This window comes from Cydia amplana, chromosome 23 (assembly GCF_948474715.1).
Source record: "Cydia amplana chromosome 23, ilCydAmpl1.1, whole genome shotgun sequence".
In the NCBI taxonomy this organism is placed as follows: Eukaryota; Metazoa; Arthropoda; class Insecta; order Lepidoptera; family Tortricidae; genus Cydia; species Cydia amplana.
This window is the reverse complement of record NC_086091.1, coordinates 1,327,346-1,352,551: the sequence shown is the minus strand read 5'-3', so window position 1 is coordinate 1,352,551 and position 25,206 is coordinate 1,327,346. Positions and strand designations below refer to the sequence as shown.

The following is a 25,206-nucleotide window of genomic DNA, read 5'->3' as shown; positions in this document are numbered from 1 at the left end:
AAAAATATTTGATCTCCATACAAACTTTCAACCCCTTTTTCACCACCTTGGGGGATGAATTTTCGAAAACTCTGAAATTAGTTTTCTTATTTTTTAATATAATACATTTTTACAAAGTTTCAAATTCCTAGCTTAAAATAAATCTTGAACCCCATACAACCTTTCATCCCCTTTTTAACCCTTTTAAGGGATGAATTTTTAAAAACGCTGAAATTACTTTTCTTGAGTTTTAATAATATGGCTTTATACAAAGACTCAAGTCCCGCACTCTCAATAATATTTGATCTCCGTACAAACTTTCAACCCCTTTTTCACCACCTCGGGGGATGAATTTTTAAAAACACTGAAATTTGTTTTGTTGTTTTTTAATTTAATACCTTTTTGCGAAGTTTCAAGGTCCTAGCTTAAAATAAATTTTGCACCCCAAGACAATGTTTCATCCCCTTTTTTACCCTCTTAGGGGTTGAATTTCCTAAAACATCGCAATTCCTTTTTTTGCAATCGGCTATTATGCATTTCTAAAAAGTTTCAAAGCATTTGTAATGGATTCAAACTTTCAACCCCTTTTTAACCCTGTTAGGGGATGAATTTTTAAAAACGCTGAAATTACTTTTCCTGTCTTATAATAATATACCCATATACAAAGTTTAAAGCCACACACTCACAAAAATATTTGATCTCCATACAAACTTTCAACCCCTTTTTCACCACCTTGGGGGATGAATTTTCGAAAACTCTGAAATTAGTTTTCTTATTTTTTAATATAATACATTTTTACAAAGTTTCAAATTCCTAGCTTAAAATAAATCTTGAACCCCATACAACCTTTCATCCCCTTTTTAACCCTTTTAAGGGATGAATTTTTAAAAACGCTGAAATTACTTTTCTTGAGTTTTAATAATATGGCTTTATACAAAGACTCAAGTCCCGCACTCTCAATAATATTTGATCTCCGTACAAACTTTCAACCCCTTTTTCACCACCTCGGGGGATGAATTTTTAAAAACGCTGAAATTAGTTTTCTTGTTTTTTAATTTAATACCTTTTTGCAAAGTTTCAAGGTCCTAGCTTAAAATAAATTTTGCACCCCAAGACAAAGTTTCATCCCCTTTTTTACCCCCTTAGGGGTTGAATTTCCTAAAACGTCGTAATTACTTTTTTTTGTAATCGGCTATTATGCCTTTCTAAGAAGTTTCAAAGCATTTGTAATGGATTCAAACTTTCAACCCCTTTTTAACCCTGTTAGGGGATGAATTTTCAAAAACGCTGAAATTACTTTTCCTGTCTTATAATAATATACCCATATACAGAGTTTCAAGTCCCACACTCACAAAAATATTTGATCTCCATACAAACTTTCAACCCCTTTTTCACCACCTTGGGGGATGAATTTTCAAAAACGCTGAAATTAGTTTTCTTGTTTTTCAATATAATACATTTTCACAAAGTTTCAAATTCCTAGCTTAAACTAAAACTTGAACCCCATACAACCTTTCATCCCCTTTTTAACCCCCTTAGGGGTTGAATTTTTCAAAATCGCTTCTTATCTCTTGTACACTTTACAAATGCAACCTAGTGTGCAAATTTCAACTTTCTAGCTTTTGTAGTTTCGGCTCTGCGTTGATGAATCAGTCAGTCAGTCAGTCAGTCAGTCAGTCAGTCAGGACACTTGCATTTATATATATAGATTGGTTTAAAATATGTATGTCTAATATTAGCACTATTGGCAGTGATTTATTTATTTCAGTTAAGTTTTTCTCATAATGATAAAAAGGATGTGATATTATGTGATGTGCTAGCTAAAACTTGATGTTTTATTTAATTTTTGCAAAACTGCACTTTATGGTGTTATGTATGACAATAAATACCATTATTGTACTTGATGTCTGCATTTAATTTCTCACAAGTTGTGCTTTTCCCAGCTTTCCCTAATTAGAAGCCAAGCTAAGAAGCCGTTTTTGCTAAGCTTCAGAGCTCATGATTTTCCCTAGCTTGGTTTCTTTTGTACAAATCATAATAGGGAGTAAGTGTATAGTTATGTATATAACTATACACTTGTTTCTTCAGTTCAATATCAGTCAGTGATACTTACTTCCAGTTATTTACTTAGTGAAACAATGATTCTGAAGACTGCATATTTCATACAATCTTGCTTTTCATTCATGCAATTGATACCAATAGGCCCAAGGAATAACTTGGGATGTTACCTTCAGAATCATTTTCATCACATTGGCTAGAAATCATAAACAAACCCCACCAGGCGATAACAGACACGTCTCATTTATTAGGCTTCGAATGACGTACAGTTGGTTAATACCAGCGTTTTACCTACCAATAAAACGCCTATTAAACAACTTACTCATTCGAAGCCTATTTCTATCTCTGCCTGGCGTAAATAAGACGCAATGAAACTCGATCTGAACTCGAGAATCCATCATGGCTACCATGGTGGGGTTTTAAACGGAAACAAATGGCGGGAAAGTAGGGTGACCAGTACTGAAAAACGGCACTTCAACCAATATAGTCACGGATAACAGTGTTGCTACTCTCATTTATTAGGCTTCGAATGAGTAAGTTGTTTAATAAGCGTTTTATTGGTAGGTAAAACGCTGGTATTATTTTGTGTTGGCAAATAAAAAACAAAGGATTAAGGACAACTGAATAAGAATATGCTACATTTTTTTTATAAAGTTCGCACTAATCGATAGGTTTACTATACTCAAACACACCCACTTTTTCAGTAGAAAAAGACGCGAAAGTCAAATTTTATATGGGAGGTCTTCCCTTCGAGTTTATTTCTTTTAAATTCGCCTTTTTCTACTGACAGAGTAGCTGTGCCAGAGTATAAATAAATTGAATAATTTGTGAATCATAAACTGAAATAAACTGAAATAAAAAAAATAAATAATCTTTAAATAATTTAATTTGTTCTAATATGAATTTGTGAATCGTATTCAGACTGCAAAAAAGAGTAAGATCAAGCTAACTTTGCAGAGACTTTACAGTGACATATAGTGTATAGGTGCCACCATATACGTAATATACCTATGAACATAACGATACCTCCTAAGTATATTGAGGCAAATGCAAGATCAGAATTTTGCAAGAGAGCGGTTCAAAGGTTGACCGGAACGTAACTTCCTTATTTGCTAAAGTAGTTCCATCAAATTTTGGATTGTTTCTGGCAATTCACTTAGATTATTTCTGCATTAATGGAATTCTAATCAGTTATTTCAGTTTATAATTCAAAATTTTCGTTGTATTACGACTTTAATTATAGTAATAATACCTTTGTAACATTTGTAACTGTAAACGAGCTGTATTGTAACATTTGGAACTGTAAACGAGTTGTATTGTTTCATTTGTAACTGTAAACGAGCTGTATTGTAACATTTGTAACTGTAAACGAGCTGTATTATAACATTTGTAACTGGAAACAAGCTGTATTGTAACATATTAACTGTAAACGAGTTGTATTGTTTCATTTGTAACTGTAAACGAACTGTATTGTAACATTTGTAACTGTAAACGAGCTGTATTGTAACATTTGTAACTGTAAACGAGTTGTATTATAACATTTGTACCTGTAAACGAGCTGTATTGTAACATTTGTAACTGAAAACGAGCTGTATTATAACATTTGTAACTCGAAACAAGCTGTATTGTAACATTTGTAACTGTAAACGAGCTGTATTGTAACATTTGTAACTGTAAACAAACTGTATTGTAACATTTGTAACTGTAAACGAGCTGTATTGTTACTTTTGTAACTAAACATACCTTTGATGTCGTTCATAGTGAACCCGCTGCGCATGATCTGGTCGATGTGCGCCGGCATCTGCGCCTCGGCAGCTTCCTTCATCAGCATCTGCTGACGCTCCTTGATCTCTATCCAGCGGCGTGCTTTCTCGCGCTCGCTGCAATAATTTTTGTCATCAGTAAAATAAAAGAAAAAAAAATTTTTCACCACACCAACTGGTAAAGACTCTCTTGATTGTTCAAAAACCGGCCACGTGCGAGTCGGACTCGCGCACGGAGGGTTCCGCACCATCAACAAAAAATAGAGCAAAACAAGCAAAAAAACGGTCACCCATCCAAGTACTGACCCCGCCCGACGTTGCTTAACTTCGGTCAAAAATCACGTTTGTTGTATGGGAGCCCCACTTAAATCTTTATTTTATTCTGTTTTTAGTATTTGTTGTTATAGCGGCAACAGAAATACATCATCTGTGAAAATTTCAACTGTCTAGCTATCACGGTTCGTGAAATACAGCGGTGACAGACGGACGGACGGACGGACGGACAGCGGAGTCTTAGTAATAGGGTCCCTGTGTGCCGTAAGTACCTGTGTGCCCTTTGGGTACGGAACCCTAAAACTGATAGCAAAGTTGCATTTTATTCACATGAAGTAATCAAATGCAAATTTTGAGTTGTTTTCTTATGTTTGCTGGTAGAATTGATTTTTAAGTGATGATTTTTGAATGATAAATATTTAATCAAATTAATTTGGATTTGGTTTGGTTTCATTTTGTTTGATATCTTACAGTTAATATTTTCTTCGAGTTGGTGTGGTGAAATTTTTCGTGTTTCACTTCGGGGGCAAATTTTGTTTAACCCTCGTGCTTTGAAACCATCGCAACGCTCAAAATTCAATTTTTCGATCCACTCGCTAATTTTGGAATCTTTCGCTCGCGGGTATCAATATTAGAACGAGCGGTTAAACAACAACTTTGCCCCCTGGTAAAACAAATAACCATTATTTCACACCACAAGTGCCACAACACATTATTTACTCGTGTCGCGACATGTTGTTTATAAATAACATCGAACCAGAACCTACTCGATAAATTGCGCATGACAGATGACAGGCAGCGACATTCTCAAGAACTCCCAGTTAGCCTTCTCCATAGTTTCAAACGTGTTGTGCGATATTTTCAAACATGGCGGCGTATCTGGAAACAAAAGCGACATAATATTTTATTGAATTTTTTATTTTTTATTTAATTTATTTATATATTTAAATTTACATCTTAATTACTAAACATTTATATTCTCGCCAAACTGTTACGTTTGATGGCGAGATGCGCTCAGTTTTATACACTTAACCTATTTAACTAATTATATACTTAGACTAACAGTTTCATTTTCAATTTAAGAAACAATGATTATGATTTTTGAAGTGAAAACTTCTTTAGCGGCGCTGGGCACTTTTTGAGGTGGGGAAAAAATGATAAACTCGAGACAGCGTAAGGCGATCACGTGACCGTAAGCCCCGTAAGGTGGCCACTCATAATTTAAATGGCATTTAAATCAATAAAGAAAAACTCAATGTTATTTGACATTTATGTTGCGGACTCCTTTTCAAGATTCTTTACCTAAAGTCTATTTTTTTATTCGATAGACTGAAATGACAGTTAATAGTATGAACATGAAATGTCATTTCATACTATTAACTGTCATTTCAGTCTACCGAATAAAAAAATAGACTTTATGTTCAAATAATTTGACGTTGTCATGGCAGTATGTAAATAAACATGTCAGTGAAAAAGTGTGATCTTATTTGAGAATGATAATAATATATAATAAATAAATAGAATACCTCCGCTAAACGTATGTAGGTCTCGTGTTACCGGGCGTCGGTAACATAGTGAGGTGAGTTTTCACTTCTATCGGCACTCCCGGAGTGCAACCGTTGTTGCTTGTTTATGTTATGCTACCACTACCTACTAATTACTATCAGGATCGTAGCAAGTGGAAATCCGTGGTCTCTGCCTACCCCTCCGGGAAAAAGTCGTGATTATATGTATGTATGTATGTATCTAGTAATTACTTTAATATTCAAAAAAAGCGCTGGTGGCCTAGCGGTAAGAGCGTGCGACTTGCAATCCGGAGGTCGCGGGTTCGAACCCCGGCTCGTACCAATGAGTTTTTCGGAACTTATGTACGAAATATCATTTGATATTTACCAGTCGCTTTTCGGTGAAGGAAAACATCGTGAGGAAACCGGACTAATCCCAATACGGGCCTAGTTTACCCTCTGGGTTGGAAGGTCAGATGGCAGTCGCTTTCGTAAAAACTAGTGCCCACGCCAATTACTGGGATTAGTTGCCAAGCGGACCCCAGGCTCCCATGAGCCGTGGCAAAATGCCGGGACAACGCGAGGAAGATGATGATGATGAGTTTTTGATTGTAATAAAGTTATTTTTGTTTCTATTTTATAAACACAAAAAATTCTTCAACATTATTCTAGATTTTTATTCAAATTCAACTGCTAATATTTGGAAACAGGGGAGATGGCTACGACTCTAAAGAGGAAAATAATCGTAGTACGGAATCATTTATTCAAATCTCGTGTCATTTATTCAAAATGGCGTCACCGCTATCTAATAAAACGTTCACGAAACTATCGACACCGTCATGACGGCCGTCATCTTACGTTACGTTGACAATCAACGTAACGTAACGCCGTCTAGGAAACCGCGCCATCTTGTTTACATAGACAACGTTCTAGTGACGTCAGTCCACGCTATACAGCGGCCGTAATATGACGGTACCGTTTTCGGAGGAATCCAAAGCTTAAGGGGCTATTCATAAATTACGTCCTTTCAAATTGGGGGGGGAGGGGTCTGGACATCGGGTGATGGTAGCATGACGTAGGAGGAAACGGGGTCATTCGAAGCATGATTTTTGGATGATTTTAAGGCGGGGGGGGGGTCAAAAATCGTCAAAAATAGATGACGTAATTTTTGAAACGACACAGTCCTTTGACAAACTATATATCGAGATACAGACTGGAATAAAAATAATAGCCTCCTAAGGCCCAAGGTCCTACCTATAGTACCTATTCAGTTCGATGTAATTTAAACCATGTTCAATTGGAACAGAGTAGCTTTTGCTTTGTTTCTTTAAATTTTCAAACAAAGTAAAATCAACTCTATTTCCTACAGTTTAGGTTCAAATTTCAGTGGCAATTTTTCGATGTTTCGTTTGTATGGCTGGTCCTTAGGTGGATATACCTGAGCCGGCGGGTATTCTGGTGACGTCGATTCTAGTGTCGATCATCTCGTCGGTATTTTCGAAAATGGGCTGGTCCTTCGTGTACCAGTGGGTCACGTCTCGCTTCATATTGCTGTAAAACGCATAAAAATTGTAGTTAGACAGATATAGTTTTTAGTTAGACAGATAGACGGTTATAATTTTAACCTCACCTTCAGGCTTTATACATTAGGGCTGATTTAGGGCTCATTTAGACGGTGCGAAAACTCGCATGCGAGTTTCATTACCTTGCGTCATTTGATCGGTGCGCTGAATTGATGTAACCTCAATGGTCCGCAATGTAACTTAAGACGAAACAGGAGCTGAGATTTAAATATTTTAGGTAAATATACCCGTCTCGCTAACGGAAGCGGCTCCTAAAACTAGTGCGATAAGGGCAAGGCGAAAAATCCTGCGTAAAAATCTCAAAAATCGAGGTTTCGTACTCGACTGTTTCCTCCTCCAAAACTTAACCAATCGTAACCAAATTTGGAAATCTAAATGACTACGAAATTATCTGTGTCGGACCGTTTTGCTTTTTTGGCTAATTGATATCAGTTTTGAATACCACGCCTCTCATTGCGGCATAGTTAATTAGGCCATTTTGGCCATTTTTGAGGGGCTCTAGCGCCTTAAAAAACAAAAATATCAAAAAAAGCAAAACGGTCCGACACAGATATTGACAATATTAATCTGTGTTGAAAAAATCATTGCTCTAGCTTCAAAACCCACGGAGGAAACAGTCGAGTACGTTTGTATGGAGAAATGACCACTCCTGTTGGCTCTTAAATCGTATACGAGTTCGAGCCCTTAGACGGCACGCGAACTCGCATGCGATTTTAGTTACATTGCGGACTATTGAGGTTACAACCAATTCGGTCGACCGATCCAATACAGCAACGTAATGAAACTCGCATGCCAGTTCCCGCACCGACTAAATAAGCCCTTATGTACAAATTCAAGATTTACTTTTGGTCATCATAATTCTGAAAAGAACCTATTGTTTCTAGAACTCAGGAGGTTAAGACAGTAGCAAATAGACCAAATAGTAATACATTTGAGGAGTACTCGAAAACATCTGAATAAAAAGCTGTTTTCTTAACCACCTTCGGCTATGCTACTAGATATTAAAACTACACAATAGTCATGCGCAAAATGTGTCACTAAAAAGAAAAGATTGATATGCATCTTTCGTACGCTCTGAAGTACTTCACTCCTTTAGTTCACTAGTTCAGTTTAGTTCAGTAGCTCAACAGATCCATCTATATCAACAGTACTGGTTTCATTTCTCTCATTTGCGGATATATTGAGCTGAGTGAAGAATTTGATAGATAATTTCATTCAATATGAATCACTCAAAAAAATTCATTTATGAATCTTAGGTTTAACATGGCGTCCTTGTTACTCTCTAAGCTGAATTGCTGAAGTAAAGAACTAAATGAATCCGAACTGAACTAGTGAATGAATGAGTGACATCAAGTGAAGTACTTCAATTGAATCTTTCATTCGCGAACTACCCATGTCTACTACACAACTATCAAGACTTGTCAGCGCGTGTAATAGAGGCTTCTGGTGACCAGAGGGCTGGCCACTATTTCGCAGTGTATTATTAGGGTTCCGTACCAAAAAGGTACAAAAGGAACCCTTATGGTGCGACTCTGTCCGTCCGTCCGTCCGTCTGTCTGTCACATTGCTAAATATCTCGAGAACTACTTAAGCTATCGAATTTGGAATAGATCTGAACAAGCATATCCCAAACACATTGGATGTGTAAATTTTTCATTTTATTTCCATATCGCCATACAGCGAAGAAATACAGCCTACGGAAAGTCTTTACGGCGAACTGGGCCAAATTTTTTATCTATATGTTTTTTGTACTTAAATAGTAAGTTTTGTACGTTTGTTTATTTATTCTTTGTATATTTTTATATATCTACTTACACGCAGAAAGGTTCGTAGCCTTCTTGCAGACCGCACATGGTGAAAAACTTCAGAGTGTTTACGTCCTGTCCGTATGTTAACCTGAAAGCATGTAACTATTAAGTAACATCGCACTTAAATACGCAGATCAATTAATACAATGTCTTATCAGAATACATATTTGCAAAGTTGAAAATTAACTAAATTTTTCGATTTTAATAGAATTAAAATTAAATTCATTTTATTAATTGTTGGTTAATAATAAACATCGTTTTTTCTTGATGTCCTTTATCCTCATGCCGCCGACCATACAAAATTATAGCCAAGGAATTTACAATCTTGTTGTATTTTCAATTAGGTTGAATTTCATTTGTTCGAAATTTTTACGAGACAAATGAAGTGCTATTACCTACTTTGTATTTAATTAAGGTTGACATTCCATCGAAACTGAGTGTACATCCTAAAGTACATTGGGCGGCACGAGGTTCAAACTGAATTGTTGAAGTGAAAACTTCTAGCGGCGCTGTGCACTTTTTGAGGTGGGGAAAAAATGTTAAACTCGAGACAGCGTAAGACGATAACGTGACCGTAAGATTTAAATGCCATCTAGTGAGTTTCGCTCTAACTGGTATTAATATAACTCGAGCACTAACAGTGATGTGCTTAGGGGTTTCAAGTAATTAACGCTAACGCTAGATGGCGTTAACCTCAATTATACATAGTGCATTTTGTACTAGTCATTGAGTTTTCACTTCTGCCGGCACTCCCTGAGTGCCACCCGTTGTTTTTTTCTTTTAGTTTCTTGGTGTCACGGGATCTCCATTTTAATTAAAATTGGCAGTGTGGTACTTTTTGCCTGCAAACGTCTCATAATTTAATCTTTACGAGGCATACCTGGCTTTCTGTCCCACTCCGAGCGTGCAAGCAGGCACGAAGTTGTCGCCTTGCACGTCGGCGAACGTAGTTTCACCACCCAGGGCGTCCATTAAAAGCTCGCCATTGAGGGAAAAACCTGGTTTAATTAATTAAGTCAAGTCACAGAAGGAAAGGAGTGGAATTCACTTCCTGGAAATCTATTCCCAATCCACTATAACTGGGATCTTTTTTAAATCGAGAGTGAATAGACATGTTTTAGGGAAGCATGTTCCATCCTAGACTGCATCGGCACTTATCAGGTGAGATTGTGGTCAAATGCTTACCTATTTCTAATATATAAAAAAAATACTTTTAAAAATATGCAGTTTGATATCTTGAATTGATAGGTTGAAATAATGCTTTAACTCTTTGAGTTTTTATCATTCAATAATTCACAACGGATTCTATGTCATTGCAATTATCTCATAAATGCGAATTTATTTTGTAGTTATTCGTTGAATAATTCAAAAATAAATACGATATCCAATTACAGAATCAATATACAACATGATTTTTAAAATGGAAATCTGTTTAAATTGACTACCTACTAAACACTAAACTGTTAACATAACAAAAATTGTTTAAAAAGTCTAAGAGCATTTTCATCACTGTGTCGAGTTAAATAATAAAATTAATAAATTAGTGACAATCTCAAGCAGGGCGATATAGAATTAATAATATTACTAGATTAGCACACTATGATATTAGATGATTAGTTACAATGTTAACTGGTTAAGGGCCGTTACGCAGGACAGTAATGTAAAATTTATCAAACCGATGACGATTTTAACAGATCATGAGAAACGAATTAATATTAAAACTACCAAATACTGTTAATTACCTAAAAGGACTGTTTCCAACTTCTACTACTAATGGTGTAATGAATATATACATTTCTTTTCTACTCTATTTCTACTGAGCACTGTTTTAAAAGAGCTTTGGTGATGACCTCTACTCGTGCTGTGATTTCTACATGACTATGCATAGGGGCTCATTTCTCGAACGGTATTAGACTAAGGGCTCATTTAGACGGTGCGAGAACTCGCATGCGAGTTTCATTACATGGCGTCATTTGATCGGTCGGCTGCTTGGAGGATACAACTAAACGGAGTAGCCATTAACAGGCTTTCCCCTCTGTCGAAAATAGGCGGCCAACGGTCATACACAATGTATGGACTGACGTTTATCTGACATGGCTATTTTTACGTTACGCATACATTTGACGTTCCCCTCCCCCGCAAAAATCGGCAGACTGTTTTGTACAGAAAATTACAGACATGGCGTCTCCGTTTGATTATATCCTCCAAGGTCGGCTGCATTGACGTAACCTCCATGGTCCGCAATGGAAGTAAAATCGTATACGAGTTCGCACGCCGTCTAAATGGGGCCTAATATGATTAGTCCACGAACTGTCAAGTCGTATGGGTTACCATGGCAACACACTAATAATATTAGACTAATACCGTTCGAGAATAGGCCCCTGACAATACACCGTAACATTGGCGATTTGTCATTCAAAACGGATACATTTGGTCTCAACTGGTAATTTTGTGAAAAATCCTGTTATTGTAAGCAAAGCAATGCGGTGGTTTTAATTCGAGAAAAGCGAATTTAGAAATTAAATTTGGAAGCGAGTGTCAAGCTAGTGCGTTTACGAAGGTGATGTGAAAATTTTCTAATAATATAAAAATGTGAAATAATATAAAAATAAATGTAATGAACGAAAAATATTTAGGCAATTTGTATTGATTTTATGACAAGGCAAATAAAAGAACTTTGTATGGTAAACAATGTTATTTAGCATACATTTACTTATGAATATACCAAAAAAAATACGAAGTCTGAAATTATTACCTATAAATAGGATAAAATCGTTTAAAGACATAAATATACAGACATTACTGCGTATCACCGTATAAATATAATATTTAAAAAAAATGTTGTTTAGAAATAACATCTAGAAAATTTTCGCAGCAACTTCGCAGAAACGCAACTTTAACGGCTTTAACGTACTTATCGTCTTATCGATCAGGTCTAGGAACACGCCGACCACATCACCCACCGCCCATTGCTTGCCAAACGATTCCGTACTACCGCTGTATACTTTTTCCTCCTTGAAATAACAAATAACATCACATAAAGAGACCCACTGATTAACAGTCCGCCGGACGATATCCGCCTGTCAGTTAAGATCGGTTTTCCTAGGATAGCGGTGCCGTCATATAGCGGCCGTCTCCATACTAAATAATACGGGTAAATATGGATGTCGTAGTATTTGTATGGAGACGACCGCTATATGACGGCACCGCATTCGGAGGAAACCAAAGCTTTAGAACAAATATTTGACAGTTCCGAACAACTGACAGGCCCATATCGTCCAGCGGACTGGTAATCAGTGGGCCCCTTAAGATCTGACAACACCTACATTCTGATACACAGGCAAAATATGACACAAGTTAAACATGTATGTATAAGTTGGAAGGTGTTTATAATTTGTTTTTTGTCGCCCTAACCAAAAAAAGTAGGTTTAGAAAATAATAACATTATAACAATATTTCAGCTATACTTCTAAATAGGGAACGGGAGGACCTAAATCAACCTATCGCTTCGTCTATATTAAAACAAATTTATGAACGAAATGTATGATTTAAACTAACGATTTGTAAACGTGTTAACATTTTTATGACTAAATTTCTAATTTAATGATAGCGACCTTGACTGTGGATTTTGCACCCAGATAATTGTTGCAGATACATTGGAAAAGGTAATTATTAAGCCAGGGACATAAACTTTAATTCTCATTCCACTGACATACAATCTATTCTAAAAGGTTTTACCAAAATAATTACCAACACTGCCATTTTAGCAACTAACGTATATACGGATAAATAAATAATATTCATATAGGATAGAAAACAACACAAAATACATATAAAACAAGAGGGATGTAACATTTTGGTTTTATTAACAAGTATTGTTACCACAAGTTACACATTTATTCATTAAAGATGTTTCTCTGATGGCAAACCCTACTAATTTTGATTACGATGTCATTTATAAAGGACATCTGAATTCAATGCACTTTATTCTTGACAATAAACTTCGGCCTGCCAAAAACGATTTATGTTGATTCTACTACCATGTTCTTTTTTAAATGGTTTTAAATTAAATGATATCAGAGAAACATCGCTGGCGTCTATAAGCCACTCACTAATAGTTTGGTCGAGAACATCAAGAAAGCAGCCAACGATGTCGCCAACTTTGAACTGCTGTCCAAAACTGTCGTTCGATCCGCCGTGCACTTTAACGCACTGCGTTAGACAATCAACATTGTTACATTTGAAAGGTATGTGTGATTTTTATGTGTCTGTTTTTGACCATTACATGACTATTGATTTTTAATTAAAACATTATTGATGACGTAGGTATACTGGGAATATCGGCATTGGGTATTACGGACTACTGTCGACATATTATAACGGCATTTTTTAAAATGGCAATACCTATACCTAATTAAAATTATTGTTGATTTGTTTATTTCTCGAGAAAAAAAACGGATACTCTAAAATTTACTTTTATGTATACCAAGGAAATTTCTGAAAACAAATTAAAACCATAATGAAAATAAAGGATGTATACGGTACACTGTACCTGTCGAAATATTCTAAGTAATAATTTGCATATTTCAAAGACTTACTAAATTTAACATATCGAACATTACACCATTTTGTAAACGTATCGATATGTACCATATAAAGGACATCTGAAACTTACATTGTATCCGTCGAAAGCCCAGGAGTTCTCATCTTGACCCAACATCATACCGGGAGCCATGTCAGCGTGTGCCCAACCAACCTGTTTAAAAATAGTTACGAGTAAGACAGGTTCTTGTAAAATAAAACGCTATTTAACAGTTGAAAGTATTGTTGGTTACAAATAACATCACAACAGAAATGTAAAAAAATCGTCGTCGAATGATGCTCTTTATGACAGTTAATTTTAATGTGGAGTAGATTTCACGTAAAATGTATTTTTAGACATTAAAAATATAATTATTCAATTATTTTTTAAGTTATGCCCAACCAAAAGAGAATTCAAGGTACTGTAATAGGGACCATCATTCTACGAGAGAGATTCAATATAGTCATACATTGTCATTTATCCTATGATGATTGTTATAATAAATGCTTGTTTATTTATTGTCATTTATCGTAAGACCCACCATATAAAGTTTACTAATTTTTAATTTGAACCTTATTCTAAGAGCGAATTTCGTTTGTTTTAAAAAGCAATGAAACAAAAGAAATGCAACTTTATTTGTTTCATGAAAGCTTCAAATTAGCTTGCACCAATATGTACATTATAATGTACATTTAGTCTCAGGAGATTAAATATAGGTACAAGGGCTTTATAATCACTCACCCTCATGGGCCCAGCTGTGAGTATCTCGAACTCGAAGTACCACTTGCCGGAACTGACAGCGTAGTTTTTCTCGGCTCTGTATGTTCGGAAGTCGGCTTGCTTCTGCTTCGAAGCCTCCAGCAGCAAAGCTATTAAATTAAATTATAAAAATATAAAAAAAACTATTGACTCATCTTTCATATGTCCATTGTATGGGACATATGAAAATAATATCTACAAGAAAAGTATGCTCTTATTGGCCCAAAATTTAATAGCATAACGTGTTTTTAGGGTTCCGTACCCAAAGGGTAAAAACGGGACCCTATTACTAAGACTCCTCTGTCTGTCTGTCTGTCTGTCTGTTACCAGGGTGGAGGTCTGTATCTCATGAACCGTGATAGCTAGCTAGTTGAAATTTTGACATACGATGTATTTCTGTCGCCGCTATAACAACAAATACTAAAAAGTACGGAACCCTCGGTGGGCGAGTCCGACTTGCACTTGTCCGGTTTTTTTAGTATTTATCAGGAGCCCAGAAAACCAACTATACCTTCATGTTGTTCACCAGTCGGTGGATTCAACATGAATCCATACACGAGCAGGGTACGGACGGTTTCTGACGCGGTGTCACGATTGGCCTTTCTTATGCAGTCGTCAACATTGGGATACGGTACAAAGAGCAGATTCTTAGAGATCCGTAGTCATGTAGTCAACTAGTACTGAATCATTTTATGGTTTAGACTCACTTATTTAACGTTATTTTAAGTCACTCGTGCGACATGTTTCGGAGAGCCTAGGTCTCCTTTCTCAAGCACTAACAGTGCGAGCAGCGTTCAGCATTCAAGTTCGTTAGTATGTCTCACAACAGTTTAAATTCAACTAGTACTATTATTTTAAATAAATAAATAAATAAATATTATAGGGGCATTCTTACACAAATTGACTAAGCCCCACGGTAAGCTCAAGAAGGCTTGTGTTGTGGGTACTCAGACATCGATATATATAATATATATAAATACTTAAATACATAGAAAACAACCATGACTCAGGAACAAATATCTGTATCATCATACAAATAAATGCCCTTACCAGGATTCGAACCCGGGACCATCGGCTTCATAGGCAGGGTCACTACCCACTAGGTCAGACCGGTCGTCAAACAACATTTTATTAACAAGTAATGTTACCACAAATAACACATTGATTAATTGTCTAAGCACCTGTTAATTTTTGTCATGTCCGTTATAAAGGACATCAGAATTTTATTATTCTCTTCGCCACTTCCCAAAGTAGCATTCAGCCTTCTAAGCCCACATAGTTTCGCCATGTCTGTCTTTCTATTTATAGTATTTATGTAAATTACTGTTAGTTTGTCTTACCTTCATGTTGATTCATAGAATATGCTTCTTTGACGGCAAGCACCAGTTAATTTTTGTCATGTCCGTTATAAAGGACATCAGAATTCAATTATTCACTTCGCCACTTCCCAAAGTAGCATTCAGCCTTCTAAGCCCACATAGTTTCGCCATGTCTGTCTTTCTATTTATAGTATTTATGTAAATTACTGTTAGTTTGTCTTACCTTCATCATGTTGATTCATAGAATATGCTTCTTTGACGGCAAGTACCAGTTAATTTTTGTCATGTCCGTTATAAAGGACATCAGAATTCAATTATTCACTTCGCCACTTCCCAAAGTAGCATTCAGCCTTCTAAGCCCACATAGTTTCGCCATGTCTGTCTTTCTATTTATAGTATTTATGTAAATTACTGTTAGTTTGTCTTACCTTCATGTTGATTCATAGAATATGCTTCTTTGACCCAAGCACCAGTTAATTTTTGTCATGTCCGTAATAAAGGACATCAGAATTCAATTATTCTCTTTGCCACTTCCCAAAGTAGCATTCAGCCTTCTAAGCCCACATAGTTTCGCCATGTCCGTCTTTCTATTTATAGTATTTATGTAAATTACTGTTAGTTACCTTCGTGTTGTTCACCAGTCGGCGGATCTAACATGTATCCATACACGAGCAGGGTACGGACGGTTTCTGACGCGGTGTCACGATTGGCCTTCTTGATGGCGTCGTCTACTTTGGGATACGGCACCAAGTGAGGAGACCGGTGCATGTCGGGATCCTGCGGAGCATATAATAGGGTATTTTACTGCATTTAAAGTAAATTATTTCACATCATGCATGAAATAAAGCACCAGATAATTATTAGAAAAACATAGTTAGCAGTTATTTTTAAAGACAAGTTCTATTTAATAAATCGGATAGAAATATAGATTATTTTTAAGTTAACCTTAGTTATAAGTTTTTAAATTGATAAGATGTACTAACAAAATATGGACCATGTTTGTCTGAAATAAATGCATTTTATTTTTATTTTATAAAAAGTTGGTGAGTTGACCGTGACGTTACGATGTAATGTTTCATATAAATTCCAAGGTAGCAAAAACGTTTTGACAGTTCGAAAAAAGAAACTAATTTGACTAGTAATTAGTCAAATACCCAATTATGATGCGCTTTATAAAGAACCCATCCGCTACTCGAGGGCTTAAATAAGTAATAGTACATTGTGCAACGTGGGGGGTAAGTGAAATATTGTACTAGAGTCTATATATATTCACGACAGCCGCAGGCTGGAGTGAATTAAAGACTCGAGTAACAATATTTTTACCCCCGGAGTTACACACAATGTTTTTCATCGCACTTGCGAAGAAAAAACTAAATATTAAGCGAAATCATTCTTAAATACGATGACATTTTAAACATTCGTCCGCCATATTGTCTTGTTTTGGCAGCCCTAGTAGCACGGTCGCATTTTTATCGTTTATCACCATGACTGTCACGTTCTAACAAGTATGTAAATGCGAAAGTGACGGGCATAGTGATAGTCGATAAAAATGGAACCGTGCTGAGCCCGCAGGTTAGGATTCGAAGGCACAGACCCACCCGGATTCAGCCATAATCGAAAACAGTGTAAAAATAATTTAAACGGCTATTAAATTAATCAAATTAAATATTTTTAAACATACACATAAAAAATAATTTATAAACGTCAGTATTTTCAATGTAAATGTAGACTTTCACAAAAATGTAAAGAAAATAAATAACACAAATGAATCTTCGGAAAATCTTCTTTCTTCCACAGTTGACATCTACAAACCCAATGTGCTGTGACCCTCACACCTAGTAGTACTCAGTCGATACTAAGTGTGACTGTCCCAGCCATCGAATTTAAGATCGTTTCGGCCTCTTCAGAGTCCTCAGTCTTCTTGCAGGAGTGTAATTATATCTGAACGATTTCATTTTTTTCGAGTTTTGAAAAACCTAAGGCCTAATACTAATACGTTCACTGAAAAAGAGATGTTTTTTAACATCAAAAAAACTTTCTAATGAAAAAGGCTTACTTAAACTATAAAAGGTCGAGTCTTGTTTGTCGAGTATGATTAACTCACAATACTGGAAAAGACACATAAAAGAAACATAGTTCAAAATTATTAAGTAAAAATTATTAAACATCTGCTTAAGTTGCTGCAAAATGCCGGGACAACGCGAAGAATATGATGATTAAACATCTCTGTCATAAAGATGTTGTTCATAAACGACATCAGGTTTTAAGTTGAGACCATAAGTCCACCCTTGCTGAGTGCGCTCCCTGGCCCAAAGATTGTGGGTGTTTTCGGCCAGTTGGTCGACCAGTTCGTCCATCTTCGTAAGGTGACTGATACTAACCTCATTGAGACCATAAGTCCACCCCTGCTGAATGCGCTCCCTGGCCCAAAGATTGTGGATATTTTCGGTCAGCTGATCGACCAACTTTGATCGACCAGACCAGTGATCTTCAGTCTAAGTGTGACTGATACTAACCTCATTGAGACCATAAGTCCACCCTTGCTGAGTGCGCTCCCTGGCCCAAAGATTGTGGGTGTTTTCGGCCAGTTGGTCGACCAGTTCGTCCATCTTCGTAAGGTGACTGATACTAACCTCATTGAGACCATAAGTCCACCCCTGCTGGATGCGCTCCCTGGCCCAAAGATTGTGGGTGTTCTCGGCCAGTTGGTCGACCAACTTTGATCGACCAGACCAGTGATCTTCAGTCTAATTGTGACTGATACTAACCTCATTGAGACCATAAGTCCACCCCTGCTGGATGCGCTCCCTGGCCCAAAGATTGTGGGTGTTCTCGGCCAGTTGGTCGACCAGTTCGTCCATCTTCGTAAGGTGACTGATACTAACCTCATTGAGACCATAAGTCCACCCCTGCTGAATGCGCTCCCTGGCCCAAAGATTGTGGGTGTTTTCGGCCAGTTGGTCGACCAGTTCGTCCATCTTCGTAAGGTGACTGATACTAACCTCATTGAGACCATAAGTCCACCCCTGCTGAATGCGCTCCCTGGCCCAAAGATTGTGGGTGTTCTCGGCCAGTTGGTCGACCAGTTCGTCCATCTTCGTAAGGTGACTGATACTAACCTCATTGAGACCATAAGTCCACCCCTGCTGAATGCGCTCCCTGGCCCAAAGATTGTGGGTGTTTTCGGCCAGTTGGTCGACCAACTTTGATCGACCAGACCAGTGATCTTCAGTCTAAGTGTGACTGATACTAACCTCATTGAGACCATAAGTCCATCCCTGCTGAATGCGCTCCCTGGCCCAAAGATTGTGGGTGTTTTCGGCCAGTTGGTCGACCAGTTCGTCCATCTTCGTAAGGTGACTGATACTAACCTCATTGAGACCATAAGTCCACCCCTGCTGAATGCGCTCCCTGGCCCAAAGATTGTGGGTGTTTTCGGCCAGTTGGTCGACCAGTTTGTCCATCTTCGTAAGGTGACTGATACTAACCTCATTGAGACCATAAGTCCACCCCTGCTGAATGCGCTCCCTGGCCCAAAGATTGTGGGTGTTCTCGGCCAGTTGGTCGACCAGTTCGTCCATCTTCGTAAGGTGACTGATACTAACCTCATTGAGACCATAAGTCCACCCCTGCTGAATGCGCTCCCTGGCCCAAAGATTGTGGGTGTTTTCGGCCAGTTGGTCGACCAACTTTGATCGACCAGACCAGTGATCTTCAGTCTAAGTGTGACTGATACTAACCTCATTGAGACCATAAGTCCATCCCTGCTGAATGCGCTCCCTGGCCCAAAGATTGTGGGTGTTTTCGGCCAGTTGGTCGACCAGTTCGTCGATCTTCGTAAGGTGACTGATACCAACCTCATTGAGACCATAAGTCCACCCCTGCTGAATGCGCTCCCTGGCCCAAAGATTGTGGGTGTTTTCGGCCAGTTGGTCGACTAGTTCGTCCATCTTCGGTGTCAGGGTGACAGCGCTCAGGTCTAGAGGTGCTGGTTTATAGCCGTTTGACTGTGGAAATAAAATTTGAATTCAAATTATTTCTTTATCTTTAGCTAAGATAAGGATTTACATTTTATGGAAATTTACTTATTTAAAAATGTACTTGAGTAGTTTGTTACATATTCATTAAAATGTTATCCTAAAGATCGGTTTTCCTAGGATAGCGGTGCCGTCATATAGGGGCCGTCTCCATACTAAATAATACGGCTAAATATGGATGTCGTAGTATTTGTAAGGAGACGGCCGCTATATGACGGCACCGCTATCGGAGGAAACCAAAGCTTAAGCGTCAGTTATTCAGATTTAAACTTAATTAACGATGCAATGGATGCAACTACCAGTCATTCATATGGACAAACATACACTCATACATATATAATAGTAAAATACAATATTATTCAGGCCTTTAAAAATCTTTAAGTAGCTAAAGGGGCCCACTGATTATCAGTCCGCCGGATGATATCGGCCTGTCAGTTGTTCGGAACTGTCACCTTTTGCGTTTAACTTTATCAGTAGGCCCCTTAAAAGGCCAAGTTTTGAGGCCTATTATCAAAGTTGTCCAAATATCCAAGCTACTTGTTGAAGTGAAAACTTCTTTAGCGGCGCTGTGCACTTTTTGAGGTGGGGAGAAAATGTTAAACTCGAGACAGCGTAAGACGATCACGTGACCGTAAGATTTAGATGGCCACTCATTTAGATGGCATTTAAATCAATAAAGAAAGACTCAATGACATTACATGAAAAACTGTTACATGTAATGTCATTGAGTTATTCTTTATTGTTTAAATGCCATCTAGTGAGTTTCGCTCTAACTGGTATTAATATAACTCGAGTACTAACAGTGATGTGCTTAGGGGTCTCAAGTAATTAACGCTAACGCTAGATGGCGTTAACCTCAATTATACATAGTGCATTTTGCACTAGTCATTGAGTTTTCACTTCTGCCGGCACTCCCTGAGTGATAGATTTATTTTATGTTTTTTCTATTGAGAAACATGAGATCTTTCGTTCTCGAAATGAAAGATAAACTCTTAATAATGAGGACAATTTTCCGAATGGGTCATTTCATTAGGAAAAAATATGAAAAAATAATATTACCTGCATGAAAGGTTCATTAGGCAGCCTGACGTTTCGGATGCGCGCTGGGGGCTTATCTAAGCTGATGTAGTAGCCCAGCGCCAAAATTGTCCTGTATAAAGGACACCAGGTCAGTAAAAGAATTTACAGTACATATGGTGCTACTTTCCTGGACTAGTGCGGGAAAGAGCACTTTCCGTGCGTATGTCGAAAGTTTAAAGTGCCATATGTAATGTAAAACGTTGTACGATACACGTGCGAATAGATAATTCGCAACTCGTGTCGATTTAAAACACTCCCTTCGGTCGTGTTTTAATTTAGTGCCACTTGTTTCGACAAACGATTAATAACTATATTAAAACTAGTAGAACAAAAATGGCAAAAGCATTTTCACCTCAGCAGCTCGAACAAGGGTACTTTGCTACTTAAAAACACGAGTGAGACAAAATGAGCAAAATACGATTTTGCTCACTGTTTTTAAGTAGCAAAGTACCCTTGTGCGAGCTGCTGAGGTGAAAATTTAATTGTTGGTATATCTTAAGAAAACATGAGTGAATAGAGGTAAGCGATGAAGAAGGAATACATTTTTCGGGTTCTCTAATATGTTCTCACTGCTGAGGTGAAAAGTTTTGTGAACTACACGAGATCAAAGTTATTTACATCTCGTGCGCTTTTGAATCCCTTACTACGCTCAAGATTCTAAATTAGATTCACGAGCGTAGCGAGTATAGAATCTTTCGCTTGCGCGGGACTCAAAATAAGCACTCGAAGAAATATCAAACTTTGATCTCTTGTTGTACTAATAACTATTGTATGTCACATCACATGGCGACCCAGCCTCTCACTAAAACAAGTATACTTACAGGGTAGTCGATGGTTAAGCCCGCACTTTTGCGTATTACTGTTTACTGGTAATACTGGTATCTTAACTTCATTGGTTCATGTATTGAATAATATTAATACAGGGTGTAATCTAAAACGTGATACAAGATAATCAAACCTGAATCTTTTCATGATTTTGAACAACTTTTACTATGGGGTCAATTTTGTAATATAAAAAAAAAATTGAGCTGTTCCATAGAAATGGTCAAGGAGAGGTAGACAAAAATGTATGGCAAAGATTTTTTTTATTGTTAATTTACAAAGTTGAGCCCATAGTAAAAGTTGTTCAAAATCATGAAAAGATTCAGGTTTGATTATCTTGTATCACGTTTTAGATTACACCTTGTATACGGTACAATAATACTTACAGGTATTATTGTACCGTTTGTGCCCAAATAAACATTAAAACATTAATTTAATTTAAACTTTATGTAAGTACAATTAAGGTTGAAACTCACTTGAGCGTCTGTACAGCGAGTTGTATGTCGTATCGCTTCTCAGCGGCCGGTAGCCGTTCAAAAGGAACCAAGCAGGGATGTATCTTGTGAAGATCTTCGCGTTGGTCGCCATACATCCAGCCGGCTTCGATCTGAATACATTATAATACAGTGTGTAAATCCAATACGGGCGAATATTTAAACGGTGGTTAGCATAGGACCTAAAAAGTATATTGAGATAGATTTTACTTAGAAATGCATTGAAAATTTAACCCTACAAAATAATTCGGCCCGCAATGTAATACACCACACACACGTTACGGGATACGAGCTTTTTAAAGTAACTGTCAACGCTTGTTGGCAGTTATTATGAAAAGCTCGTATCTCGTAATGTCATTATCATCTTCTGTTTCTTAATGTTTACAGTACATTGCTGCTCGGTACATGTGGAAAAAATTAATCACGGGGTCATAATTAAGTGTAACTTAAAAAAACATCTTAATTAATGATAAGACGGGTAAATTCTATATCTGGTTTAATTTATTGCCCGTATTTGACTTACACACATAGAAATCACTTATGAATATTCACTCATAACCCTTTTTCAGACCGCCCTAATCTACAAGGTTTTCCCAAAAAATCCAAATCATCCAAATACATTCCAATAGGGAGTATTACTGCAGTGTTCTGCCGCCAGAGTGCAGCACTAGTCCCTTTCGTAAACCATAGAGTAACTTATACATACTGTGCCTTAAACTGTTTTTTGACAAGTTTTCACAGACAATCAAATATGACATTGATACACCAAGGCGGTTTGTTTACAAAGGGCCTACCGGGAAAAGCGAAATCGAAACTCGACTAACTGCCTCTTTATCGCTCGAATATGCAAGAGTGATAGATAGGATATATAACAAAATTTCGACTCTCTTGTTTGCGGTAGTCCCTTAGATTGTAACTTATTGTGGGAGTGGCGCCCCCTACGCAGAGTTTCGCGTAATATTCCCTATTGTAGACAAATCATATTAGAGCTTACCTTATTCATGGCCCACATTTCGTGAATGTTTTCAGCCAATTTATCCCTGATTTGCTCGACGTACGAAGGCAGCGTAATCTGCAAAAGAAACATTGAATTCTGACCAACTTTCTACACAATAGATGTCTTAGTAACTACTCTAGTAAACTTTTTGTCATAAACTTGTACTAGAGGTGAGATTAGTTTATGCATCAGTCAATAGATGTCGTAACTTACCAGAGTTGTATCAACCGGTGTAGGCACGAAAGCCGTATCGTCTTGTAACAACGGTGGTCCAGCCAAAGCACGTTTAGCCAAGTTTCCGAAGTAGAAGTATGGCTCGAGGCTCAACACTTGCTGAGGGTTGAGGGATTCTACTAGAGGTGAGATTAGTTTATGCATCAGCCAACAGATGGCGTAACTTACCAGAGATGTATCAACCGGTGTAGGTACGAAAGCCGTATCATCTTGTAACAAAGGTGGGCCTGCCAAAGCACTTTTAGCCAAGTTTCCGAAGTAGAAGCATGGCTCCAGGCTCAACACTTGCTGAGGGTTGAGGGATTCTACTAAAGGTGAGATTAGTTTATGCATCAGCCAACAGATGGCGTAACTTACCAGAGATGTATCAACCGGTGTAGGTACGAAAGCCGTATCATCTTGTAACAAAGGTGGGCCTGCCAAAGCACTTTTAGCCAAGTTTCCGAAGTAGAAGCATGGCTCCAGGCTCAACACTTACTGAGGGTTGAGGGATTCTACTAGAGGTGAGATTAGTTTATGCATCAGTCAATAGATGGCGTAACTTACCAGAGTTGTATCAACTGGAGTAGGAACAAAAGCCGCATCGTCTTGTAACAAAGGTGGGCCTGCCAAAGCACTTTTAGCCAAGTTTCCGAAGTAGAAGCATGGCTCCAGGCTCAACACTTGCTGAGGGTTGAGGGATTCTACTAAAGGTGAGATTAGTTTATGCATCAGCCAACAGATGGCGTAACTTACCAGAGATGTATCAACCGGTGTAGGTACGAAAGCCGTATCATCTTGTAACAAAGGTGGGCCTGCCAAAGCACGTTTAGCCAAGTTTCCGAAGTAGAAGCATGGCTCCAGGCTCAACACTTACTGAGGGTTGAGGGATTCTACTAGAGGTGAGATTAGTTTATGCATCAGTCAATAGATGGCGTAACTTACCAGAGTTGTATCAACTGGAGTAGGAACAAAAGCCGTATCATCTTGTAACAAAGGTGGGCCTGCCAATGCACGCTTGGCCAAGTTTCCGAAGTAGAAGCAAGCCTCCAGGCTCAACACTTGCTGAGGGTTGAGGGATTCTACTAGAGCTGAGATTAGTTTATGCATCAGTCAATAGATGTCGTAACTTACCAGAGTTGTATCAACCGGTGTAGGTACGAAAGCCGTATCATCTTGTAACAAAGGTGGGCCTGCCAATGCACGTTTAGCCAAGTTTCCGAAGTAGAAGCATGGCTCCAGGCTCAACACTTGCTGAGGGTTGAGGGATTCTACTAGAGGTGAGATTAGTTTATGCGTCAGTCAATAGATGTCGTAACTTACCAGAGTTGTATCAACCGGTGTAGGTACGAAAGCCGTATCATCTTGTAACAACGGTGGTCCAGCCAAAGCACGTTTAGCCAAGTTTCCGAAGTAGAAGCATGGCTCCAGGCTCAACACTTGCTGAGGGTTGAGGGATTCTACTAGAGGTGAGATTAGTTTATGCATCAGTCAATAGATGGCGTTAAAACTTACCAGAGTTGTATCAACTGGAGTAGGCACGAAAGCCGTATCATCTTGTAACAACGGTGGTCCAGCCAAAGCACGTTTAGCCAAGTTTCCGAAGTAGAAGCATGGCTCCAGGCTCAACACTTGCTGAGGGTTGAGGGATTATACTAGAGGTGAGATTAGTTTATGCATCAGTCAATAGATGTCGTAACTTACCAGAGTTGTATCAACCGGTGTAGGCACGAAAGCCGTATCATCTTGTAACAACGGTGGTCCAGCCAAAGCACGTTTAGCCAAGTTTCCGAAGTAGAAGCATGGCTCGAGGCTCAACACTTGCTGAGGGTTGAGGGATTCTACTAGAGGTGAGATTAGTTTATGCATCAGTCAATAGATGTCGTAACTTACCAGAGTTGTATCAACCGGTGTAGGCACGAAAGCCGTATCAT

General features: G+C 37.9%; 1 protein-coding gene across 1 annotated transcript in view; it reads right to left on the bottom strand.

Annotated features, from left to right (window-relative positions):
- Positions 1–25,206, bottom strand: part of LOC134658853 (ryanodine receptor) — a 245,694-nt gene that overhangs the window by 154,028 nt on the left and 66,460 nt on the right. The window contains exons 21-33 of the mRNA XM_063514524.1: positions 23,057–23,134; positions 22,045–22,175; positions 20,726–20,816; positions 19,487–19,636; positions 16,253–16,406; positions 14,293–14,420; positions 13,645–13,725; positions 11,884–11,983; positions 9,850–9,967; positions 8,977–9,057; positions 7,017–7,129; positions 4,841–4,952; positions 3,781–3,917 (exon numbers count right to left, since the gene is read on the bottom strand). Coding sequence (XP_063370594.1) covers positions 3,781–3,917; positions 4,841–4,952; positions 7,017–7,129; positions 8,977–9,057; positions 9,850–9,967; positions 11,884–11,983; positions 13,645–13,725; positions 14,293–14,420; positions 16,253–16,406; positions 19,487–19,636; positions 20,726–20,816; positions 22,045–22,175; positions 23,057–23,134 — 1,474 coding nt within the window. The remainder of the gene's footprint in view (positions 1–3,780; positions 3,918–4,840; positions 4,953–7,016; positions 7,130–8,976; positions 9,058–9,849; positions 9,968–11,883; positions 11,984–13,644; positions 13,726–14,292; positions 14,421–16,252; positions 16,407–19,486; positions 19,637–20,725; positions 20,817–22,044; positions 22,176–23,056; positions 23,135–25,206) is intronic.